The sequence below is a fragment of the Notamacropus eugenii genome, chromosome 2 (genome assembly GCF_028372415.1).
Source record: "Notamacropus eugenii isolate mMacEug1 chromosome 2, mMacEug1.pri_v2, whole genome shotgun sequence".
Taxonomy (NCBI): Eukaryota; Metazoa; Chordata; class Mammalia; order Diprotodontia; family Macropodidae; genus Notamacropus; species Notamacropus eugenii.
In genome coordinates, this window is record NC_092873.1 from 206,216,865 (window position 1) to 206,239,479 (window position 22,615).

Genomic DNA, 22,615 nt, shown 5'->3' on the forward strand with positions numbered 1-22,615 from the left:
TAGAGCTGACTCTGAAGCCTGGCTCTGACATATATTAGCTCTGTGATCATAAAAAAAATCAATTTTCCTCTCAGCTTTTAAGGCAAATCCTGAAGATTATAAAATATAGTGGAATTAGCAATCTGTATTGGTGGAAAGAATTTCAATACTAGAAAGTCCTCATTCTGATGAAATTACAAAACCTGAAAGAAAAAAAAATCTCAGAAAGACAAGAAAGTCCCATGATAATTTTTTAATTGCATTGAATACATCTATGAAATAAGGGAATTGGGTTAAATGAGCTCAATGATCTCCTCTAACCCTTGATCGTAAAATCATGACATCACTAATGCCATTCGGGTTTGGTTATATTTCCCTTTCCAAATGGTAGTCAAAACCACCTGATCTTTTTGTTTGGTAATTACCAGGTTGTTATAGAGAAGGTGAAGTTGTTAAAGATTTTTGAGGTCCTCTTTTTGATTACAACAATATGATTTTTTTTTTTTTGGCAGGGGGATGCACTGTACTTTTAGACTTACCTATTATTACAGGGAAGTAAGATCCCAGTACTTATCTACTTATGGACTTTCTCTTGATTGAATTTCAAATAGTCTGTTCCTCATCAGCATGATCACTGTGCTGTAAAAGAGTTTCAGGATGTCTTCATGCTCATCCCACCTTTCCTTTAGATTTGAAATTTCCCAAGGCACCTAAATCCTACTATCAATCAGTGACATATACCTGCCTTGTATAATAAATATTCACATATAATGACAGATTGTAAGGTCCCTCACAAAAGGTTCAGTTCCCTTTTGATTCATATAAATGATCAGAATAATGGACAATTTGATTAGTTGGCTGCACACATAATTATATAACAATACCCTCCCATGGTCAGCTATTATAACTTATTCTGCTAAGAATCTCAGAAAAATATTAATAGATTTTATAAAGTAATTGAAGAAAGCAGTTAAACATAAATCTAGTTAATTTTTTTTTTGTCTAAAAAAAATAAGAGATGTTATGTAGCTCTTCTCTGAACAGTTCTAATACTTTGTTATCAGCAATTTTCAAAAGTGGGTCATTTTGAAATCATTTTGCCCATGGTTAAATCTGGCCTACATTTTAAAACATTCACTTTTCTCATTACAATGTAATCGGTTCCTAGGCTTTTCATCCTTGTATAGCTATCTGTTGTTTTAAAAATGTTACTCAATTAAACAAACATTTTTAAAGCACTACTTTAATAGTCCTCTGCTTGGTACCAAGGGGATTTCATGTGTAATACAGCATAATCCCTGAACCCAGGGAGCTTATGGTCTGTCAGATTGACTGATTCAAATACAACTACAATACTTAGCACACAAGGAATGATAGTAGTAGCCAGGAACTGTCCACAGCTGAAGCTTGTTCAGAAGGCTAAGTTGGGCAAGGTTAGCATTGAACAACATCAGTACACAGAAACTTAGGCCTTTGTGGACATGCATTTTCTTACACTTTTGTTTCATTTTGGATCATGTTTTCTTTTTTCCTCTGGATTCAATTGCTGCCACATTATTCCTTCGGATCTTAGACAATAGTTGCTGTATTGGCCTCTGTGTGCTCACTAGTGTTAGCTAGCTATTCTGATAGCTGTCCCTCCTTCTCTGAAGAACTAATTTTTTTCTTTTTTTTTTTGTTTGCTTGTTTGTTTGATTATCAACATATCTATTTAATGCCATGTTTTTGGACTGTTGACCAGAATCCTTGACCATCTAGACAATGCACTGGGCCTGGGGAACATAATGGCACGTGAGGTATACAAACATAACTTTGTCCTAATCCTTTCCTCCCCAGTAGATGCTGCAAAGAATATTTCATTCTCATGGTGCAATATTATTTCCTTGTTGCTTGCTCTTCTCTTTTCATATCTCTGTGACACATTTTAAAAAGTAAGATGATAATATTAGATGTGGTAGAATGGGGTTTCTATCCTTCACTGAACTGAATGAGCATGTACTAAAGGAAGAAGGATTTCTATCAAGGTTTTAAAATTAATAGTATTTAATCTCAACTGAAGATTAAACATCCCACAAATAAAAACTGAGAAATTGAAATAACTACTTGCATCAAGGAAGAGATACATATAGAAAACTGAATGCTAAATCCACTACTATTTGATCTGTACCATGCTGTTTCAGGGAGATAATGTATGTAAACACTTTGAAAATGTTAAAGCGTTATATAGGTATCAGTTATTATCAAGTTTCATATCTGTATAGCATTTTGTAAATTTAAAAATGCTTTTACATTCATTGCATCATTTTATCAGTCTGTCAGTCAATTACAATTTGCTAAGAACTTTTTTTTTTGTGCCTGGCATTTTGCTAAGCACTGGGAATTCAAAAGAGAAAAGAAAATATGGTTTCTGCCCCCAAGGAGCTCACCTTCTAATTAGAGAGACAACATGCAGATAACTATTTGTATATACATATGGAATATAAGTGTAACGTACATACTATATACCGAAGTATAAAATGAAAAGGTAATTTTAGAGGGAAGACACTTGGGATGAAATACTTCTTGCAGAAGGTATGATTTGAAATGAGTTTAAAAAAAACATGGAAATTAGTAAATTGAAGGAGGAGGGAAAGCATTCCAGGTATGAGAGAAAGCCACTGAAAGGAACCAGAAGTTGGGAGATAGAGGGTCATAAACGAGGAAGAGCAATAGACCAGTTTAACTGATCATGGAGTATATGGAGGGGAGTAAAGTCTAGAAAGACGGAAAAGGTAAAAGGGTATAAGTAGAAAGACATTATTAATGAGATCCTGCCAAGAAGTAATCTGAGACACAGAGGAATTTAATGACTAGCCCAAGGTCACACAGCAAATAATTAGAGGCAATGGAAGATTTAGACTCTGTCTGGGTCTCCTATCTCCTTGTCTAATATTTATTTGTTTTGTTTTTGTTTTTGCAGACTTAGTTACTCTGTTTCTTGAATTACATGGTCTTGGGAAGACCATTGAATTATTGCTCAGTTTTCTCATGATCTGATCCTTAATTCATGTAGATTTATAATTTTCAATATGTTTTGGATCCTTATGCAAAATGGTAGAATCAGTTATAAGTTTAATAAATAAAAATGGTACAATGTCATAAAGCTTAGGTACCAATGTTTATATACTCTAAATCACTACAATGACTGAAATATAAGTTGAGATAAAGGTCATCTATATTATGAAAGAACAAGAATAAATACTTTTGAAAATTAGAAGATATTTATATAATTCTTAGGAAGCAAAGCTGCAAAGGTAATTTGAGACACTTTCCTAAGTCTGATTGATATGATCCAGGTTTTCTTTCTATGTGAAAGTCAACCAACCTACTGTGTACTTGGTCTGTTATATATTATGAATCATTGATTGATGCAATGTAATGACATTACAAATGGGCTGTGTGCTATTCTAAAAATGTCTGTCATATTATCTGAACTTAAAATCAGATGAATACACAGAGTTCATGACTAAGTGCACCCAATGATCCATTTCAGGGAAGAGAGGTAATGTACAATGGGACACATAGAACATTTCAGAGAAAAGGAGTGGAACAATGACTTAGTGACAGGATTTAAAGGAAGGAACTAGAATATGCTATAGGCTCAGCAAAAACCACCATAACTATGGCAATTTTTTAACATCCCCCAATTTGGTGGCAGGTTATAAATGCTATTTATTCATTTCAGAGAGGCAATGACACTTGTTGTACCATTATAGTGACTATTGTTGTACCTGCTGCCCAAATATTTGGGATATATCTATGTCTCCCACAAAATTGCCCTCAAACAATCCATAACAAAAGTATAGTGTATGCATTGTCCAGAGATAGGAGGCTTTCATTATCTGGATATTATTTTCTTTTATATAAATATAACATTATTGAGCCTCTTTCACATATGACTTTGTGTTTGGCAGATAAGGAAGACATTATGGAAAGAACATTGACATCTCAGTCAGAAAGACATGGCCATAGTCCCTTCTGCACCATTTTACTAACTCTGTGACTTTAGGCAAAAATTATAACCTCTCTGATCTTCTATTTTCTCATTTGTAATATTGAGATAATAAAACTATCTCACAGGGTTATTTTATGAATCAAATAATATATTTGATGATATTGTTTTGTGACTATAAAGTTATAATATGTCATGATTATTATAAATATTAATTTGAATTTCTTTCTAATAATAATGGAGAATTTGTGTTAAATCAGCCAGACCCTCTTATGTGCATACCCTGGTCTCATGTGATTGGTCATTGCACACCCTTGCAACGCTGACATTTTGGATCTATGGCTGTGGAGTAGACCAAACTTTGAAGCCTACAAAGACTGAGCCCATGATATCAGCCTAATTGGTAAGCCCTCCTATGGGCATTCCCAGAGATAACATATTCAAAGGGTATGTTATATAATGGCTAGTGCGCTTGGCCTGGAGTCAGAATATGTGAGTCTACTTCTGACTAACTACAGAGTTCAGGCAATTTACCTTTTCTCAGGCTCAGTTTCCTCAGCTGCATAATGAGGATAATGACACCGTTAGGATTCCCTTCACAAAGTTACTTTGAGGATCAAATGGAATGATATATGTAAAGTACTTTGTAAAATGTGAGATACTCTACAGATGTTTGCTATCCTCCTCCTCCTCCTCCTCCATCAGACACAATTCTTCTCTGTGAAACAAGGAAATCTCAATAAATGATAATGTGGCTGTGACCAGACCTATACACGTAATAAACAAGGAAGCAGATATGAAAGAACAGGTGGGTCTTAAAAGGAGAAGTTGGCATTCTGTAGAGAGATGAGTCTTACCAACTATTTGGCACTGAGGGATGCTTACAGACAGTAACCTCCAGACACATGGGAAGCTAGAGTATAGTATTTTGTTCATTTCATGTATAATAGGATGTTTTTTCACATATAATAGGAAGCTTTTCACGGATACTATACAATCTGGTAGCATATATTTATATATGTGGATAGATATATACACACATACACACAGCCACTCTGTCCAGAGAGCAATGCTTTCTCAGATTTGATGTATTCCATATGTTGGTCACCTCGGCCACTACTCAGTCTCAAATGAACAAAACAAATTAGAAAAATAAAACATATAACCTGTTGTTAAAACAGTGGACCCTCCTTGATCTTGCAAATAAGAAAGCACTATGGAAAAATGATTGAATTTGTCTCTCTTATCTGAAAGCTGGAAAATGCACAAAGACTGTCTATTCACATCTCAAGTTCTGTTCAAAGGTAAAGTCAGTAACAGCCTTGGCCGATTAAATAACTTTATTAAATGATCATGTAATCATATATTTAAAACTTAGTCCTTAGAAGTCTTTGATTACAGCTTCCTCATTTTACAGATGAAGGAACTGAGGCTTAAAAATGTGTATCTGAGGCAGGATTTGAATCTGGGTGTCCCTGACTCCAAGCTCAACACTATCCACTGTACCATCTAGCTACTGTGGTTCTCAAACTTGGCAAAATGCCTCTTCTTTATAGTACATCTATACATGTCTTTGTACCTAATACTTGCATATAATGTGTGCATATAAAGATGTATAGATTACACTTATGAATGAAAATAATTAGAGCATTATTAGATTTAATAATTAGATTTAAGCTAAATAGTAGGAATTTATCCCAGAGCATAAAATGTACTATTAAACAAGTAATTATGGTACTATATCATGGGCCCATAACCCAGTCAGTAAGTTTCACTGATAGCAGTAGGAGATCTGCCACAAATTGAGCACTCTATTAGATCAAGTTCTATCAGAAATTCAGCCACAGTTTCTCAATCTCAATCTTTTCTATTCGAAGACAGTTTGGTCTTTAGATTTTCAGACTGTTAATCTTTTCATTAAGTGGATTCTCACTTCCACAGTTATATACAGATCCTCCAAATGGTAAGTCTATTCACTGAAAATCAAAAAGATAGTCCCATAATCTTTTAAATTGGCCCCTCACTGCCCTCAACAGCACTGATGCTAACAGGTGCATTTCAGTATTTTTTTTAAAAAGATGGAAAGATAAAACCATTACGATTAGAACATTTTCTTATTTAAAAGAAGCTATGGAACTCAGAAATTTTTAAAAGAAAATATTTTTCTCTAATGTAGTAGTAAATCACCAAGAGCAAGGTTAACTCTGGAGAAACTCTTAAGTAAAGTGAAGTGTGTATTGGGGCTCCCATGAGTTTCTGTGTCTTCTTGTCTTGGTATTATCATCTCTCTCCATCATAGGCTTCCAAGCCTGTCCTAGCCTCTTCCTTTCTACTAAATCCTACTCTTAGGGAAGGATAAACTACTTATAATTTAGAAATAGCTGGTAAATCTGTGCGCTACTGCTTCTGTCCCCATGTAACTTAATTTTCTTACCTTACTGGTAGCAAAAATTGCACCTAAATGAAAGAATCCCAAGGGAGATTTTAGGCATTAGTTAACTACTGGGGGAGGGGCTTGATTTAGGAGCATTATTGCAATCAGGATGTCTTCCTGGAAACCCTAAAATAATGTTGTCCTCTCTGTCTGCTTACAAGGTCACCCTTAAATAATAACAACAACGATGATGATGATGATAACTAGCATTTATATAATGCTTTTAGGTATGCATAATAAATTAACATATATGTTAATAATATGCAAATAAGTTAGCATATATATGTTAACTTATTTGATCTTGACATGAACTCTTCAAGGTAGGTGTTATTATTAATCCCATTTTATGGAGGAGGAAACTGAGACTTAGTGAGATTAAATGACTTGCGCAGAATGATATCGTTAATGGTCCTTACTTCAAGTCCCATGGTCTATATTCATTATGCCAACTAGTTGCCTATAGTAGAAAAAAATAGATCTGTCATATGTGTTAACACATGAGAAATGCAAAAAGTTTGTACCTGGTTTAGGCATCTTCTCTTCTTTTTTAGCTTCCATTGCTGGAAAAAAAATATTTTTTTTCTTTCATGATTAATATTCATAAAACATAATATTCATAAATATTCATAATATTCATAAGTAGGTTTAGTATAAATATACTTGCTTATATGACGACTCCTGAATGGAATGGTATAACTTTTTGACTTACAAACAAAGAATCGGTACCTGGTTTAGGTGTCTTCTCTTTTGTAACTTCAGTTTCTATAGAAGGGAAAAAAATGAATATTAAAATTCTTAAAACTGATAATTTAGTAGATTTCATTTACATCTTTTGTCTGCTTCTCTTTTAAGTTTCACATGTATTTAAATAATTTTGTTAAAAAAATAGTGACTTTTTATCGAGAGAATGGCACCTGTATCTACCTGCTACTTTATTAATAATATAAGGCAAAGAAAAAAAAACAGGCAGATAACAAACTCATCTTTTTCTGATTCTTCTTTATATACAAAGTCACCCCTAAGAATTTAAAATGCAGCACTAGCCAAGTTAATATGGCATCTTTTCATGGAAAAAAAGCTAAGCTTTTATGATTTATATAAATTTCCTAAATCTCACAAATAGGACAATAAATAAACCTGGTCAGAAGGGAACAGTACTGTTTTACCACTCTGATATTTTTCACAACTTTACCTCTCTTAGTTCTGAATTTCAACTATTAGACACTGAATTCATATAGCACCACCTGGTGTCTCATTTTATAATTTTAAAAATCATTGAAATAATAACAAAGATCACTATCACACTGTCTTCACAGTCCACTAAACTTAATCCTCAGAATTATCTTTAACTTCCTCCCTTCCCATTCTCCAGTTCATTCAATCAGTTGCAAAGTTCTGTTGAGTTTACCTAAGCAATATGTTTCATATTTTTGTCTTTGTAACTTCAGTTCCTAGCATAGGGCCTTATGTGTATAATATGAGTGCTATTTCCACATGCAATATATTACTTGATATTTGTCTAACAGGTCATCATGATGTATCAGAATAAGTAGCAATTGAGGATCAGAAGAGCTAAATTAAAATATTTCCTTTGCTATGTGTTGAATATTGTGAGGATTGATGGATTGGTATCAGAAGACCTGGTTTTTATGCTCTCTTTGCTTCTTACTACCCATGTGAACTTGGAGAAATCCTTTTAATTTTCTGGAATTCGGGTCTTTCTTCTGTAAAATTAGGGGGTTGAGTTTAATTACTTCTATGGTCCTTTCCAGTCCTAAGTCTATGATTCCATAACCCAGGGCAAGTAACAACATTTCTTAGCCTCAGTTTCCTCATTTGTGAGATTAGAATAATAATATTTGCACTTTCTGTTTCATTAGGCTGAAAGGAAATAACTTTCTGGTTATTTACAATAGCTTTTAAGTACTAGGGATATGAACGATGATAACAAACTATAGATGGGATGGAAAACTTTTTCCATCTAGATAGGATACTTCTAGAAATTCAGAATCCTAAACCAATACCAATTTATGATACTAGACAGTACTAGTAAATGTTTAGTGTGCATGAAACATTTAGATACTAGGTTCCTACTTATGACATATACTGCATATGTGACCTTAGGCAAGTGACTAAAATTTCCCTAGATCTTAATTGTTTACCTTTAAAATAAGGGTAATTTTAAAGACCCGTTCATTTAATCTTTTATGATCCTATGCCATATCCTGTGATTCTAACATATCTATGCCCCTTAACTTCCCCTGTAATTGCTTGATATTTGTGTATGTATCTATCTATATATATATTTAAATTTTTATTATTTAAATTTTATTTTTTCTCAATTATATATAAACAAAAATTTTAACATTTTTAAATTTGAGTTTCAAATTCTTTCCCTCCCTTCTCTCCCTCTTTCTTGAGAAGGCAAGCAATTTGATATAGATTATACATGTGAAGTCACACAAAATGGTATTTATATTTCTTCCAGAGATCTTTGTGACATTATGATATAGTATAAAACTTATACTTCAGTCTTATTACATGATTAGTTTTTTGTTTTCATAATAGTAGAGTATTTGGTCTGCTATCTGGGGCATGGGGAAGTGAGATTTCTTCCCCTGACTCCACCCTCAGTCCACTAGTTTTCCTATAACTCTACATATAACATGGAAATTCCATTTTGAAATTCCCTGAAGCCTTCAGGGAAACTTTACTTTCCTAACCTATTCAGTGGTCTACCTCTATGCTACGTACCTGCTCCTGATCTGTCCAACTAGTAAGCTACCTAGCTATCATCCATCCTTTATCTATTCACACATGTATATATGTGTGTAATTAATGTATTATTGTGATGTATAAAGATGAAATTAATAGAATATTTTTTGAAAAAGTAAAATAATCCTCTTTCTAATATGATACATGTACATACATTCACATACATACACAGAGACAATGCAAAAGGAACTGGTCCTGCTTTATAAGCCTCTCATTATATGGGTCTGAAATGTCTAAATTTTCAAAGCAAAGGGGTTAAGGTGTAACTCAGTTGTGATATATCATCATCCTGATTCTTCAATCTGTTCTTGGTAAAACTCTCATGAGAGTCAGTGCCCATAGATAGACTGCTAAAGTGGGCAGGAAACACTAAAAGAAACCAAAGATGCTATTGTCTTTGCAGCACAGAATGAATGTCTACATTTCTCCCTTCCTTCTCATAATCCTGTCATTATTTAATCCTCAGGGTTCATTGTCTTTTGTATGCATCAAATGCTATATATAGCACTTCAGTTAATATCATTCTGTCTTTGCTTGCTCTTTCTTTTATGCCTGCATATTTGAGTCATATTATGCATCTTTCCCCTACAGCTTTTTTACATGAAGGGTATGCATTTAAAATAAGAAGGAATAATTGGAAAAGGCTGCACACACAGTGAGTCATGTGACAAATGTTCATGACAATACCCTTGAATACTGTTTGCACTTGACAGAGCAGCTGAGTTAGATATATTTCCAGTAATGAGTCACATGTTTTCACACTAGTTACTGGGACTCATATGGCTTTGGAAAGGTGACAAAAAGGAATGACCCCAAAGAAAATATGAGGTCTTGTCTTGCTATCCATTTGGCAGCAAAACTGTATTTGATCTGGGATATATTTGTTGTTTTGAATTTTTTGCTTCCTTGAAACTTCTGTTTTCTGATTGCTGAACAGAAGGCCACAGGCTTAAATAGGGGGTAAACTGGATCGAATTCAAGGCGAAAAAAAGATTATTAGACTAACATGATAATAACCTCATCAAAAGAGTGGAGAATGGATAGAGAAAAAGTGTAGTAATTGCAATGGTAAAAAGGATTGGCCTTAGAGTCAGATGGTCAACCTTCAAGCCATGGTCCCTGCAGATTAAACACATGACTAAGCAAAGTCTTTAACCTTTTTGGATCTTTCATGTTCTTACTCTTGAACTAGTGATAAACCATAGTGGAAAAATCTCTCTTATAGGACTGCACTGTGGATCAAATGAGATAATGGACTTGAAGGGCTTGTAACTATAAAGGCTGGTATGGATTTAAGGTCATGATTATGTTCAGATAGAAAGGAAAATAATTTGTGCTAGCAAATTCAATTTTGTTTTATTTCGAAGAATGTTTTGTTTTCTTTCAACACAGAAATGAAAAGTAGAATTATATCTGTTCTCATACAACAGTCTACACATGCATATTTTAATTTTTAAATTTTTATTGATATGTTTTACTTTATATAACCTTCATTTTTAACATATTACTAAAAGAAAGAAAAAATAGCCAACATATCAACTATGTCTGATGGTATATGCAACGTTCTATACGCATAATCTTTCCCCTTTGCAAAGAAGGAAGGTAGGGCTCATTTTCTCATGTCTTCATTTCTTTGGGGTCAGGCTTGGTCATTATAATTGCGCAATGCTCAGTGTCAAGGATTTTTTTCTTTTTTTTTTGTCATTGTTCTTTCCATTTATCTTGCTGTAGTAATTGTATATATTTTTTACCTCATTCTGCTGACTTCACTATCTAAGTCTTCCCACATGGCACTATATCTTACATAATGCAAAACTGTTTGAAAATAATTTTTATCTCTTGTTAAGTAAATGTACATTTTTAAGTACTTCTTATGAGTCAGGCACAGTGCTGGGGATACAAAGGGGATACAAATAAAGGCAAAAAAAAATCCTCTGCTTTCAAGGAGTTCATAATCTAATGGGGGTGATAACATACAACAGCTATGTGCAAACAATCTACATACAGGATAAATTGGAGATAATAAAGAGAAGGCAGCATGAAGGAGGATTGGGATAGGGATTTTGGTTTTGCTTTTTGTTCATCTGTTGTTGCATTTGTACATAGATAGTGGGAATGTAGCAAGGGCTTGAAGGAAGCCAGAAGAAACAGATGATGAAAGAGAAAATTCAAGGCATAGAGGACAACCAGTGAAAATGTCCTGAATCAGGACATGGAAAGTCCCGAGGAATAATAATAAGGACAATGCATAGTAAGGCATGTGAGGGAAGAGGGTGGATCAGAGTACAAGAAGACTCAGAAGGCAAAAAGAGAACAGGTTATAAAGGGTTTTGACTGTCAGAGGATTTTCTATTTGATATTGGAGGTGATATAGAGCCATAATAATTTATTGGATTATTTGGGAGTCAGAGGTGGAAAGGTTGTCATGGTTAGACCTGTGCTTTAGGAAGATCAACTTGACCAATGAGTTAAGGAATTTGAAAAGACTTGAGGCAGGGTGACTATCTAGAAGGTCTATTGCAAAAGCATAGGTATAAGATGAAAAGGGACTACACTAGGTTTGTAGCCTTGTCTGAAGAGACAAGTGTGCATATACAAGAGATGTTACATAGAAGAATCAACAGAACTTGACAAATGATTACATATGTCCAGATGAGAGAGTGAGGAGTTGAGTGACACCTAGGTTGGGAGTGTGGTGGTACCCTCTATAATAATAGGAAAGTTAGGAATATGGGAAGGTTTGAAGCAAGGAACTTTAAAGAATTCAGTTTTGCAGATGTTACATTTAAGATGTCTATGATATATTCTGTTCCAGATGTCTAATAGACAATTGGAGATGTGACCCTGGGGACTAGAAGAAAGGTTAGGACTGGATAAGTAAATCTGAGAATCATTATCATATAGATGAAAACTAAATCCATGGGAAACTGATGAACTCACTAAGTGAAATAATACAGAGAGAAGAGCAGAGGGCTAATGACAGAGCCCTGGGAAAAACACATGGTTAGTGGGCATGATCTGAATGTTTTGAGAGAACAAAGTCGACCTTCTTTTGAAATTCTCAAAGAACCTGTTATAGTTCTTGACCTGTGAATGGTTGTATGGACTGGTTAACAGGGTAAAAACTAACACCTCAGATTCCAGCTCACCATTAAATTCACTGAGCCCTACTGCCTGGTATTGGGAAAGATATTTGGCAGCTTGGAATTAATACAGACATATTTGGTATGACATAGATTAATTCTGAGGAAGTAGGTCATGAAACTTCAAAATACCTTAAGCAACATTCTGTTAAAAAAAAAAAAAAGTGCCATGACCAAGTAGCCTCAACATCTCTCTCTAAGCCTGTCCATCTCACTGACCAAAAACTCCCTTCCTTCCTATCACCTCAGCATTTTATCAAGCTGGATACCACAAGCAGATAAAAAAAAAATATGCTAAGGTATGATTTGTTACACGTGCTGCCAGTCACTGGTCTAATTCTCACTCTAGCCTCACCTTTCATGCTTTGCAAAGTTCTGGTTTTGCAAATGTATCCACTCTCATTTTTTTCATCATTTTCTAGGCTAGCCTTTAAAAAAGTAAAAGAAAATCAACAAAGACTTCATTACTCTTTCCCACATAAATGCATTAAACTATTATGAATAATACATGCCTTGACTGTTTAATAAAGCAGATTATGTTAATATGATCTAATGACTAGGGGAAAGACAAAATAAGATTCCCAAATTCTTTCTTGTATTTCTTAGTAGCTCAACAATAATCCCTTAATAGTCATTTAATCTCTTTATTCCTTAGTCACTTCATTAACAAAATGTTTCTAAGACCAATTCCTCAGCAAGTTTCCCAGCAAGTTAAATAATGTCAATAATTTTTGTGCCTTTCTATACACTATAAAAAATTATTTTTTACTACTACTACTACTACTACTACTACTACTACTACTACTACTACTACTACTACTACTACTATTACTACTACTACTACTACTTTTTTCAGAGGTAGAATCAATGACATTTTTAACTGATTAGCTATGAGACTAATCATCCTTCCTTCAGACAAAAAGTGGAAGGATGAGTCAAAGAGAACACTAAATTTTCAAACACGGAAAACTGAGTGAATGTTGGTACCAGTTGTAGAAATAATGCAGGCAGAAGGAGGAAAGGGTTCTGAAGAAAAGAGAATAAGAAGTTTTGGTATTTTAACAATGAAGTGCCAACTAGAAATCAAGAGATGTAGGTGAATCAAAATGTCTGCCTGGAACTTGAGAGAGAAGTGAGATTCCATTTAGGAACCATTTCCAAATAAGTGATAGTTGAGGCTATGGGTATAAATGATGTAAATATGGGGTCAAAGTCACTAAATCTCATTTTTCCTTTACCTATAGGCTTTAGATTAGGTGTAAACACTTTACACTGGAAAGAAGTTACACAAAAATTATGTGTTCCTTGGTTAGGACAAGGAAACTTGACGATGCCTCAGGAGTCATCTACAAATTACCAAACAAGTGAAAACCAGATACATTTGAAAGGTTGGAGCAAATATGAGATTCTTTGCTAAAATGCCTGAGGAAGAATTGCCTAGAGAAGAAGAAAAGTTCTCTGCTTCACCTTTGGCCAGGTCTATTCTCCCTTCCCCTCTTTGGCCAGAGAAGAACCTTGTGATCTTTATAGAGTACAGTAGATTTTGGATTTCCTGTTTTCCCACTGATGTCCTAATGGAGTCTGTAGATGAGCTGATGGCAAGCATGATTCCTCATGCTTACAAGGAACATCTCAGATACCTCCAAAATGGGAGAGAGACAAGGACTTCCAGCAACCAAAAGCTGAATTGCCCCCTTTACCACTTGTGCTCTCTAAGCTTGACTCCATTCCCTCTCAATTCTGTATGTACTCATAGGAAATTGTGTCAGAAGGTTTTTTTTTTTAAATGAGGGGGGGAGTCTGTAACAACTAGCCTCACCATAGAACCTTAACAAATACTCTTTTCTAAGAGCTACTTAGGCTTCCTAACTAAACTATTATTTACTGATAATCTTGGAGAGAAGCACAGTAAAAGGGACTTGAGCTGATAACAGAAAAATCTCTTTAGTGATTCTTCTGGAAATTGGAGGGGGAGATATAGCCAAACTTTGAGAATAGTTACTTATTAATGTGGATTGGAGTTGGGATAAAGAATCTTAGAACTTACATGGGCTATGATGATATCCAGAAGTAAAGATGGTCAACAGTATCAAATACTAAAGAGAACAAAGAGGATGTTGAAGAAAAAAAGGTAATTTGATTTTTCAGTTAAGTTGTCGTTGATAATGTTTGAGAGAGAATTGTCAGCAGAATGTTATATTCAGGATTCACATGACAAGAGATTCAATACAAGTTGGATCGAAAAGAATTAGAAGCATTTGATATATACTACTTATTTCATTAAAAATAATGATTGTTAACCTTTTTTATATCACCTTACCTTCTTAATATATTGCTCCCCTTTACTCTTTCCCAGTGAACCATAACTTGTTAAAAAAAAGGGATAAAAGAAAAAGAGAGGAGAGGGGAGGATAGAGAAGGGAGAGAAAGAGAACAGGTAGGAAGGAAAAAAGGAGGTGAGGGGAGATATAGGAAATTTCAATGAAGGAAATCAGGTTATTAATCTGCTTATAAGTAAGGAAGTAAGAGCTTCTGTTTTAAGACAGTGACTATGGGCAATGAGATGAGTGAGACTGGACTGCTTGAGCAGCTTTGAGGGCCCAGATGAATATTAATGATCACTCTATGGAACTAAAGGCATAAAAGATCTGGCTGAATCTTTGCTTACTCAATAGCAAATGCACAAAATTGTCCTTTAGAATAAATTTTAGACATTATTTATCCCTTTTAAATAAAGGTAGAGAATTGGATATACAACAATAGCAAAACACTTCAATATATTTAAATATCTTTTCAGTTATTTGGATTCTGAATAAAATGAAATTCACTGAGCTTTTTGTAAATATAATGCAAAAGAGACCATTTGGGTCTCCCAATGGTATATACCAACAATTTCAGAAGTAGAAACTAATCAGGAATGTTTATTATTGACCCATACAAAACTTGTCCTGGTTGGTGTCTAGGAAGAAGAAGCAATAATAAGAATAGTATAAATTTTCACATTTGACCGCCATGGATCAAGTTCAGAAAAGGCTTGTAGAACATCTGGACTTCATTCGAGGCAAACACCTGCTTCTTTGCCCACTTTATCAAGGATTAGGCAAAAGCAGAATCAAAGTCACAAAGGCCATTATATTATTTTAGGCATATCCAGACCACAGGGCAAGAAAAGCAAATTAACTTCAGAAGGTCAGATACTCTGAGATTAGGCTCTGGGTATTAAGACCACAGCTTTCCTGAGCCAAAGTCATCATTTTCCCTTATTAGGCAAATTTCCATGATGCCAGTTGGAGCAATGAAGTAAACCGTTGTCCAAGGTAGGACTTTTTTCCACAGTAAAACATTTAAACCTGCATTGGGACACATTGTTCCCTTTTACCCCATGACAGCTGACAACGTTTTCTATATGAGTGCTGATTTTCAGATCTACAGTCCTCTGTTCCATCTCTTTCTATTTTCTCTACATGCTCTTTTCAAATATTAGTACTTCTTCCTATATTCCTTTCCCTCAATTCTTCATCTTTACCAATCCCATCTACTCTTCTCTCCTCTTTTTCATCGCCATCTTGCAACCTAACACTGGAGGTCTTTTGGTATCAAATATAAACCTAGAAGGCTGAAAAATGGCTGAAAGAGACTTTAGAGATCATGTTGTCCCCTCTCTATTAATTGCAGCTAAACAAACTAAGAGCAGAAAGGATTAACTGGTTTGTCCACCAGGGCCACAAAGCTAGATAGTAGCAAAAGGGGAATTGGAAGCCAAGCCTTCTGAGTACCAGGCGGCTTCTCTTTTTATTATACCATACTCCCTCACTCAGTGCCATCGCTGACCTCAGAATGTTCTAGCCACATATCCAAATTCAATGAAGTTCATTAAAATACAGAATATAGTCTCATATGAAAACTGTATAATCTGTCACTTTCTCTTAAGGTGCTGGAGAATCAGAAACTACACATAAAGTCACTCAATATTCTCGCAGTAGCTTTCACAGTTTATTTAAGATTAGTCAGTGCCCAGACACAGTTATCACGGAAGAGACAAAGTGAAACGTCAAAGGATCAAGTGGAAATAGGTGTGGTTAATTAAAATGAGAAAAATGCCTTTTTGTCACACAACTATTATATGCTACCACACACACATATGAATTCTAGTGACTCCTATTGCCTCTTGGATCAAATAGAAACTGTTTTGCATTTAAAGCCTTTCATAAATTGCCACATACTTCCGACTTTCCAATCTTCTTACACTTTATATCCTTCCCTCCTCTCCTGCTCTGATATACTCTATAATACAGTGACACTGGCCTTCATCCTCTGATGTCTCTCAGATACTCCATCCCCCAACTTCATGCTTTTCATAGATCATCCCCTACACCTGGAATGCTTCTGCAGCTCTGTCTCTTGTCTTCCTTCAAATCCCAGACAAAATCCTACCTTCTACAGGAAGCTATTTTTGATCTCCCTTAATTCTGCCTTCCCTCTGCTGATTATTTCTACTTTATTCTACATGTAACTTTTTTTTTGGCACATCAGTGTTTGCATGTTGTTATCCCCATTAGACTGTGAATTCCTTGAGAAGGGACTGTTGTTTATGTTTCTTTGTATTCTTAGCACGTAGCAACTTACCTGATACATAGTAGATACTTTGTAAATGCCTATTCACTGACTTCTTGACAAATAGATGTCAAATAGCCATTGTAATAGGGCAGGTTGGTGGCGTAGATAGAGTGCCATGTCTAGAGTCAGGAAAACTCATCTTCCCGAGGTCAAATCTGGTCTCAGACACTTACTATGTGACCCTGAACAAGTCACTTACTGAGGTTGCCTCAGTTTCCTCATCTGTAAAATGAGGTGGAGAAGGAAATGGCAAACCACTCTAGTATCTTTGCCAAGGAAAATCCTAAGTAGGATCATGAAGAGCTGGACATGACTGAACAATATGAAATTGCTATAATGCTACTAGCAGGATTGTTGCTTCAAATAGAAGTTTTATGTGTTTAAAGAAGCTATCTTCTGATTGTGTTAAATTAGAAGAAGGATATACTTTAGGACAAACTACTGATATCCAGTCCATGTTGTCACATTTCTATGACATTCTCATCTTATACTAAGAATACTAATAAAAATCTTTTGTGAATAAATGTACATTTCTCTATAACTGGAAAATATGAATTATTATAGAAATTTTTGCTTTTGAAATGATCATGGCAAAGTTAGAAATCAATGAAGAAAAATGTCTGAATTACAGATTATTTAAAAAACAAATGCCATTTTGTCAATTTCAAGTGCATTCAGCAACAAAACAAGTTCACAAAATATTGCCCAGAAACTTTCTTTGAGTCCTTTTTAATAAATAGATAAAATATTCTTCAATGCCTATTTCATTATATATAAGTTAGTACTTCTACAATTATTAAGGAACTTGAATTTTTTTCCAAAGTATTTTAAACCTGTTCTCTTGGTGAAATCCTCCCTCCACAATGATACGTAGATTTGAAAGCCATTTCCATGTGGATTTGATGGAAGCAAATTCACGATAAAATTTGGTACATTAAATATGCTAATATTATGTTCAGATCCTTGTTTTCTAAGTGTTCTCTTTCAGTGCAATCCAGAATGTAAGACTTGTGAATGGAACATGAGGCAAGGGAAGTAACAAATAGATGTAGGAACTATGTAGAGAAAAATAAATTTGAAACCTGAAAATTGGGATCAGGAAGATTAGGATAAAGAATTTAAAGGTTACTTTGAAAGTTTGGATCAGGCTGCTTTACAAAGGGTGTCATTATAAAAGGTTGAAGAGCAGGGAAAGTTCATGAGAGTGGGATGAAAAATTATGAATCCAGATAAAAAAGAAAGATTATTTGAGTAACATTACTGTACACTGAATAATATATCCTAGGACTATATATTTTAGAGCAGGGAGAAACCTTAACTTCTATTGTATCCAATCTCCTCATTTTACCCAGGGAGAAACAGGAAAAGAGGGGTGAAATAATCAGATTAGGATCAAGAGCTAGTGTCTGAAGCAGAAATCAAACCCAGGTCTCCCTGATTTGAAATCAGTATCTTAACCATTATAGCATGCATCTATAGAGCAGAACTTTATTGCTGCATGAGATAATAAGGGGTTTCTTGGGTTACCATATTGCCTGACCCACACACATATAAAAATTAGAAAATACAAAATAGAAAGTATTTTTCTATGTAATAAGAACAGCTAAGAGAGAGAAAAAGACAACTTTTTCTAGATTTGAGTATAAAAATAAAATGGGAAATAATAGTCCTAAAAGAATCTGGTTATTGATTAAAGCTATATCTTTTAAAATGTTGCATAATGTTGAATTACCTAATTTTCATATAGTGTGTACTTCAAGATTTGCTCATACTACATGCAATAGAAACAGTGCAATATAATAGTCATTAATCATGATTATAATTTCTACACCATATGACATTATAACTCTTTATAGTGTTCTTACATGCTCTTCTTGGACTAATGTATACCAAATCATGTCAATCATGTTAAAAGAAATAAAAAGGCAGAACAGTGCAGTAGAATATCATATACTCAGTATATGAAATCAGAGGACCTAATTAATAATCTTTACTCTTTCACTCTTATTGTATAACTTTAGGCAATTCATCTGATTCTTTGAGACCTCTGATTCTTCAAATGCAATAGGAAGGGTTTGGATTAGATAATGTCTAAGCCCCATCTAGTTTCAAATCTATGATACTGTATTGCTAGGATCCTTGAGGGAAGGGACCATTTCTTATACTTTTATATCCTGCCACCTTCCCCACCACACAGACACATCCATGGTGTATAGAACAACGTTATGCCTAAAATAGGCACTCTGTAGATCTAGGTCCCCATTAGTGTTACTAATGAATCCCATGAAATTCTCTGCATATTTCCATTGAGGTGGAAATAATTACTATATTTTTTGTTGTTCATTTATTTCAATTATGTCTGTCTCTTCATGACCTCATTTGGGGTTTTCTTGGCAAAGATACTGCAGTGATTTACCATTTCCTTCTCCAACTCATTTTACAGATGAGGAATTGCGACAAGCAGGGTTAAGTGACTTGCCTAGGGTAACACTGCTGGTAATATCTGAAGTCAAATTTGAACTCAGGAAGATGATTGTTCCTGACTCTAGTGCTAGCACTCTGTCCACTGAGATGACTGGATACCCTATTTTACATAATCACAACTTTGAATAGAGTGAATTTAAATATAATCTACCTCTTCAAGGGGATTCATTATTTGTACTAATTCTGACAGAGACAACTCTACTAAACAAATGTTAATTGACTATAATGAATCATCAGGCCTTTCTTCTACCACTACAAAAGGTAAATGACTGTAAAATAGAAAAATGGTATCAAAGACAAATGAAGGGGAAAGCCATTTATTATTCCAAATCTGACCCCTATGGTTTGGAATCACATAATTTTTCACTACCCATGAAGAAAGGATATGTTAAGGAAAACGTAAAGTTAGATATAAACAAGAAGTTTCAGAAGACCTAAAGACCTCTCTTGAAATGAGGTCTAGACACAAAGCATTGAACAAAGACTTGTAATTGCTTTGATCTTGAGCATACATCATGGTGCATGAGATATGAAAATAATGCTAAACTGGATTAGTCTTTTTGGGACAGCTAGGTGGCGCAGTGGATAGAGTGCCAGACCTATAGTCAGGAAGACTCATCTCCCTGAGTTCAAATCTGGCCTCAGACACTTACTAGCTGTGTGACCCAGGGCAAGTCACTTAAGCCTGCTTGCTTCAGTTCCTCATCTGTAAAATGAGCTGGAGAAGGAAATGGCCTACGACTCCACTATCTTTGCCAAGAAAATGCCAAATGGGTCATGGAGAGTCAAGCAAGACTGAAAAATGACTGAAGAACGACGAGTATAGCCCTTTATGAAAGACAGTAGCAAGATTGAGTGGGTGGGGTTTTCACAAGTGAGAAGGTAATCAAAAAAATAAAAGGACCATGACAAGAAAGGACATTTCTATTTAGATTTTTTTTTTCTATTTTAAACTTTTCTTATGTGGAAGAGAGTTCAGAATAATGCCAAATGGGGAAAATGAATCAAAACATTTCAGAATCAGAGAACGGAAAATAAAATTTATGTTCAAGTCGATTTTTATGTCCGAAGGTTAGGCTAGGCTGCTCAAGCTAACTGTTTTTAGACACAATCTTCATTTTATAGGTTTAATTCATTGCACAATTCTGCTCTTTAGTTTCCGGAAGTTACTGTTTTTCCAGTCTCATGAGAACAAAACTAGACATGAATAAGTTTTCAGATCAAACTCAGATAGAGTATTATTAAAAGTGAGAATAGAAATACATGAAAAATTGAAACAAGATCAGCATTTCCCATTGTTTCTTTTGATGACAGGTTGAATTATGTGCCAGAAATTCACATGAAATGGAAACTCACAGAGATAGATGAACTATGTAAAGATCTTTGTCTATTTATGGTAAAAAAAAAAAAAAACCAACACACTGTGTTAGGCAAGATGAGGTCAAACACATGTATTAAATCTCACCTAGACAAAAAATGAAGAGACTATTTTTTTCAGATTTCAACAATATCTTCTCAAATCTTACTCATTAATTGTTACTAACTAGATGTTTTTTGAGACTGGACTATTTTAAGAGGGAAAACCCACTGAATCCTGATTTACCATGTTGTTTATAATCATATTGCTCCCAACTAGACTCTTTCTCTTTCTCATCATCAAAGTAATGTCAGATCATGGAAAAAAGACACGAGAGACCAAATTCTCCCCAGCAATCAGTTCTGAAGTGATTGGACGAGCATGAAGCATGCTGCAGAAATAATACAAGAATTGAGCTAACTACAGAGAAGGAACTGGGGAAAATAGAGTCAATTGTTTTCTTTGGATATGACTGTTCAGCAATATTTCATACATAAAAGTGACTTTTACTCTGCTTGTAGGGAGAAAATATCTTTTTTTAACAGTTCTCTTGATGAGAGAATAAATTAATTCTGAAAGAAATTATTATATATTAGAAGCTGAAAGGTTGAAAGAATCATAAAGCTGGGAAAAAAGAATGAGCAACACCAAATAAGGGTAGGAAGATGCTTTCATCTATCCATCCATCCAATCATTCAATAAGCAATGAATAAGCACCTACCCATATTTTTGTTGAGATATACAGTAAGAAATTAAAAAATCCCACAACACACGTTTCCCCTTTCTCCTGCTGAGAACCATTTCTCCATAGATGGGAAAATAAATCTATTTAGAATTGTATTGCATGTAGTAAAGATTGTGCCTGGAACTTTCAACCTTAAGCCCCAGAGGCCAGCTCATCAAGCATATCAGATTCAAATACCTATACCTGGAACTCCCTCCATGTCTTTATCTCCACCTTCAAAAATGTTTTCTTTTCAGTTAAGGACCTCAGTAATTTGGTTATAAACTATATTTCTAGACTGATTTCAAGTTATTTCTCTCCACACATTCTATATTCCAGCCAAATGAAACCAGCATTTATTAATTGCCTATTATGTGCAAGGCACTGTGCCAAATCCAAATGCCAGGTGGTCCAAGACAAAACTAGATATACTCCCTCCCCTTGAAGTCCATACATTCTACTTGGTGGGTGCAATATGTAATAAGCAAGTCTATATAGAATAATTAATTAATACAATTATAATTGTTATTGCATTGTATGTCTATTATATAAATATTGTATAATAACACTAATTAATACAATAATTTTCAGAGGGAAAGATACTTAAGAAGTAGGAAGAACAAAAAAAACTTGCTGAAGGGAACACATTACTGAGCCTTGAAGGAAAGGAGAAATTCTCAAAGGTAGAATGAGGAGAAATATAGACTCTCTTTATAAAAGTACAGAGAAAGGTAGGAGGCAAAATTCCCAAATTCAGGCAGTAACAAATAGGCCAATTTGGATGGAGCATAAAGTGCATCACCAAGAATAATGTGAAATAAACAAGGAAAGTAGACCAGGAAAGGGCTGCAAATGTCAAGCTATAGAGCTTGTATTTTACCCTAGAGGCACTAGAGCACCACTACAGCAGGCAGCATGGTTCACAATGGAAAGAACACTGGCTCTGCATTCAGAGGACCATAATTCAGATCTCACCTCTGATACTTAGTACTAGTGTGACCTTGGGTTAAGTAACAATTTCTCTGGGCTTCAATTTTCTAGTCTGTAAATGGAGAAGGTTGGACTAGGTGTCTTCAGAAGTCCTTTCCAGTCTAGTTCTATGAACTTATGA

At 34.7% G+C, this 22,615-nt stretch overlaps 1 protein-coding gene across 15 annotated transcripts in view; it reads right to left on the reverse strand.

Annotated features, from left to right (window-relative positions):
- TRDN (triadin) overlaps positions 1-22,615 on the reverse strand; it is a 561,781-nt gene that overhangs the window by 88,913 nt on the left and 450,253 nt on the right. For all 15 annotated transcript variants that reach the window (XM_072643208.1, XM_072643207.1, XM_072643206.1 and 12 more), the window contains 2 exons: positions 7,131-7,166; positions 6,926-6,964 (listed from right to left, as the gene is read on the reverse strand). In XM_072643208.1, the coding sequence (XP_072499309.1) occupies positions 6,926-6,964; positions 7,131-7,166 (75 nt within the window). The remainder of the gene's footprint in view (positions 1-6,925; positions 6,965-7,130; positions 7,167-22,615) is intronic.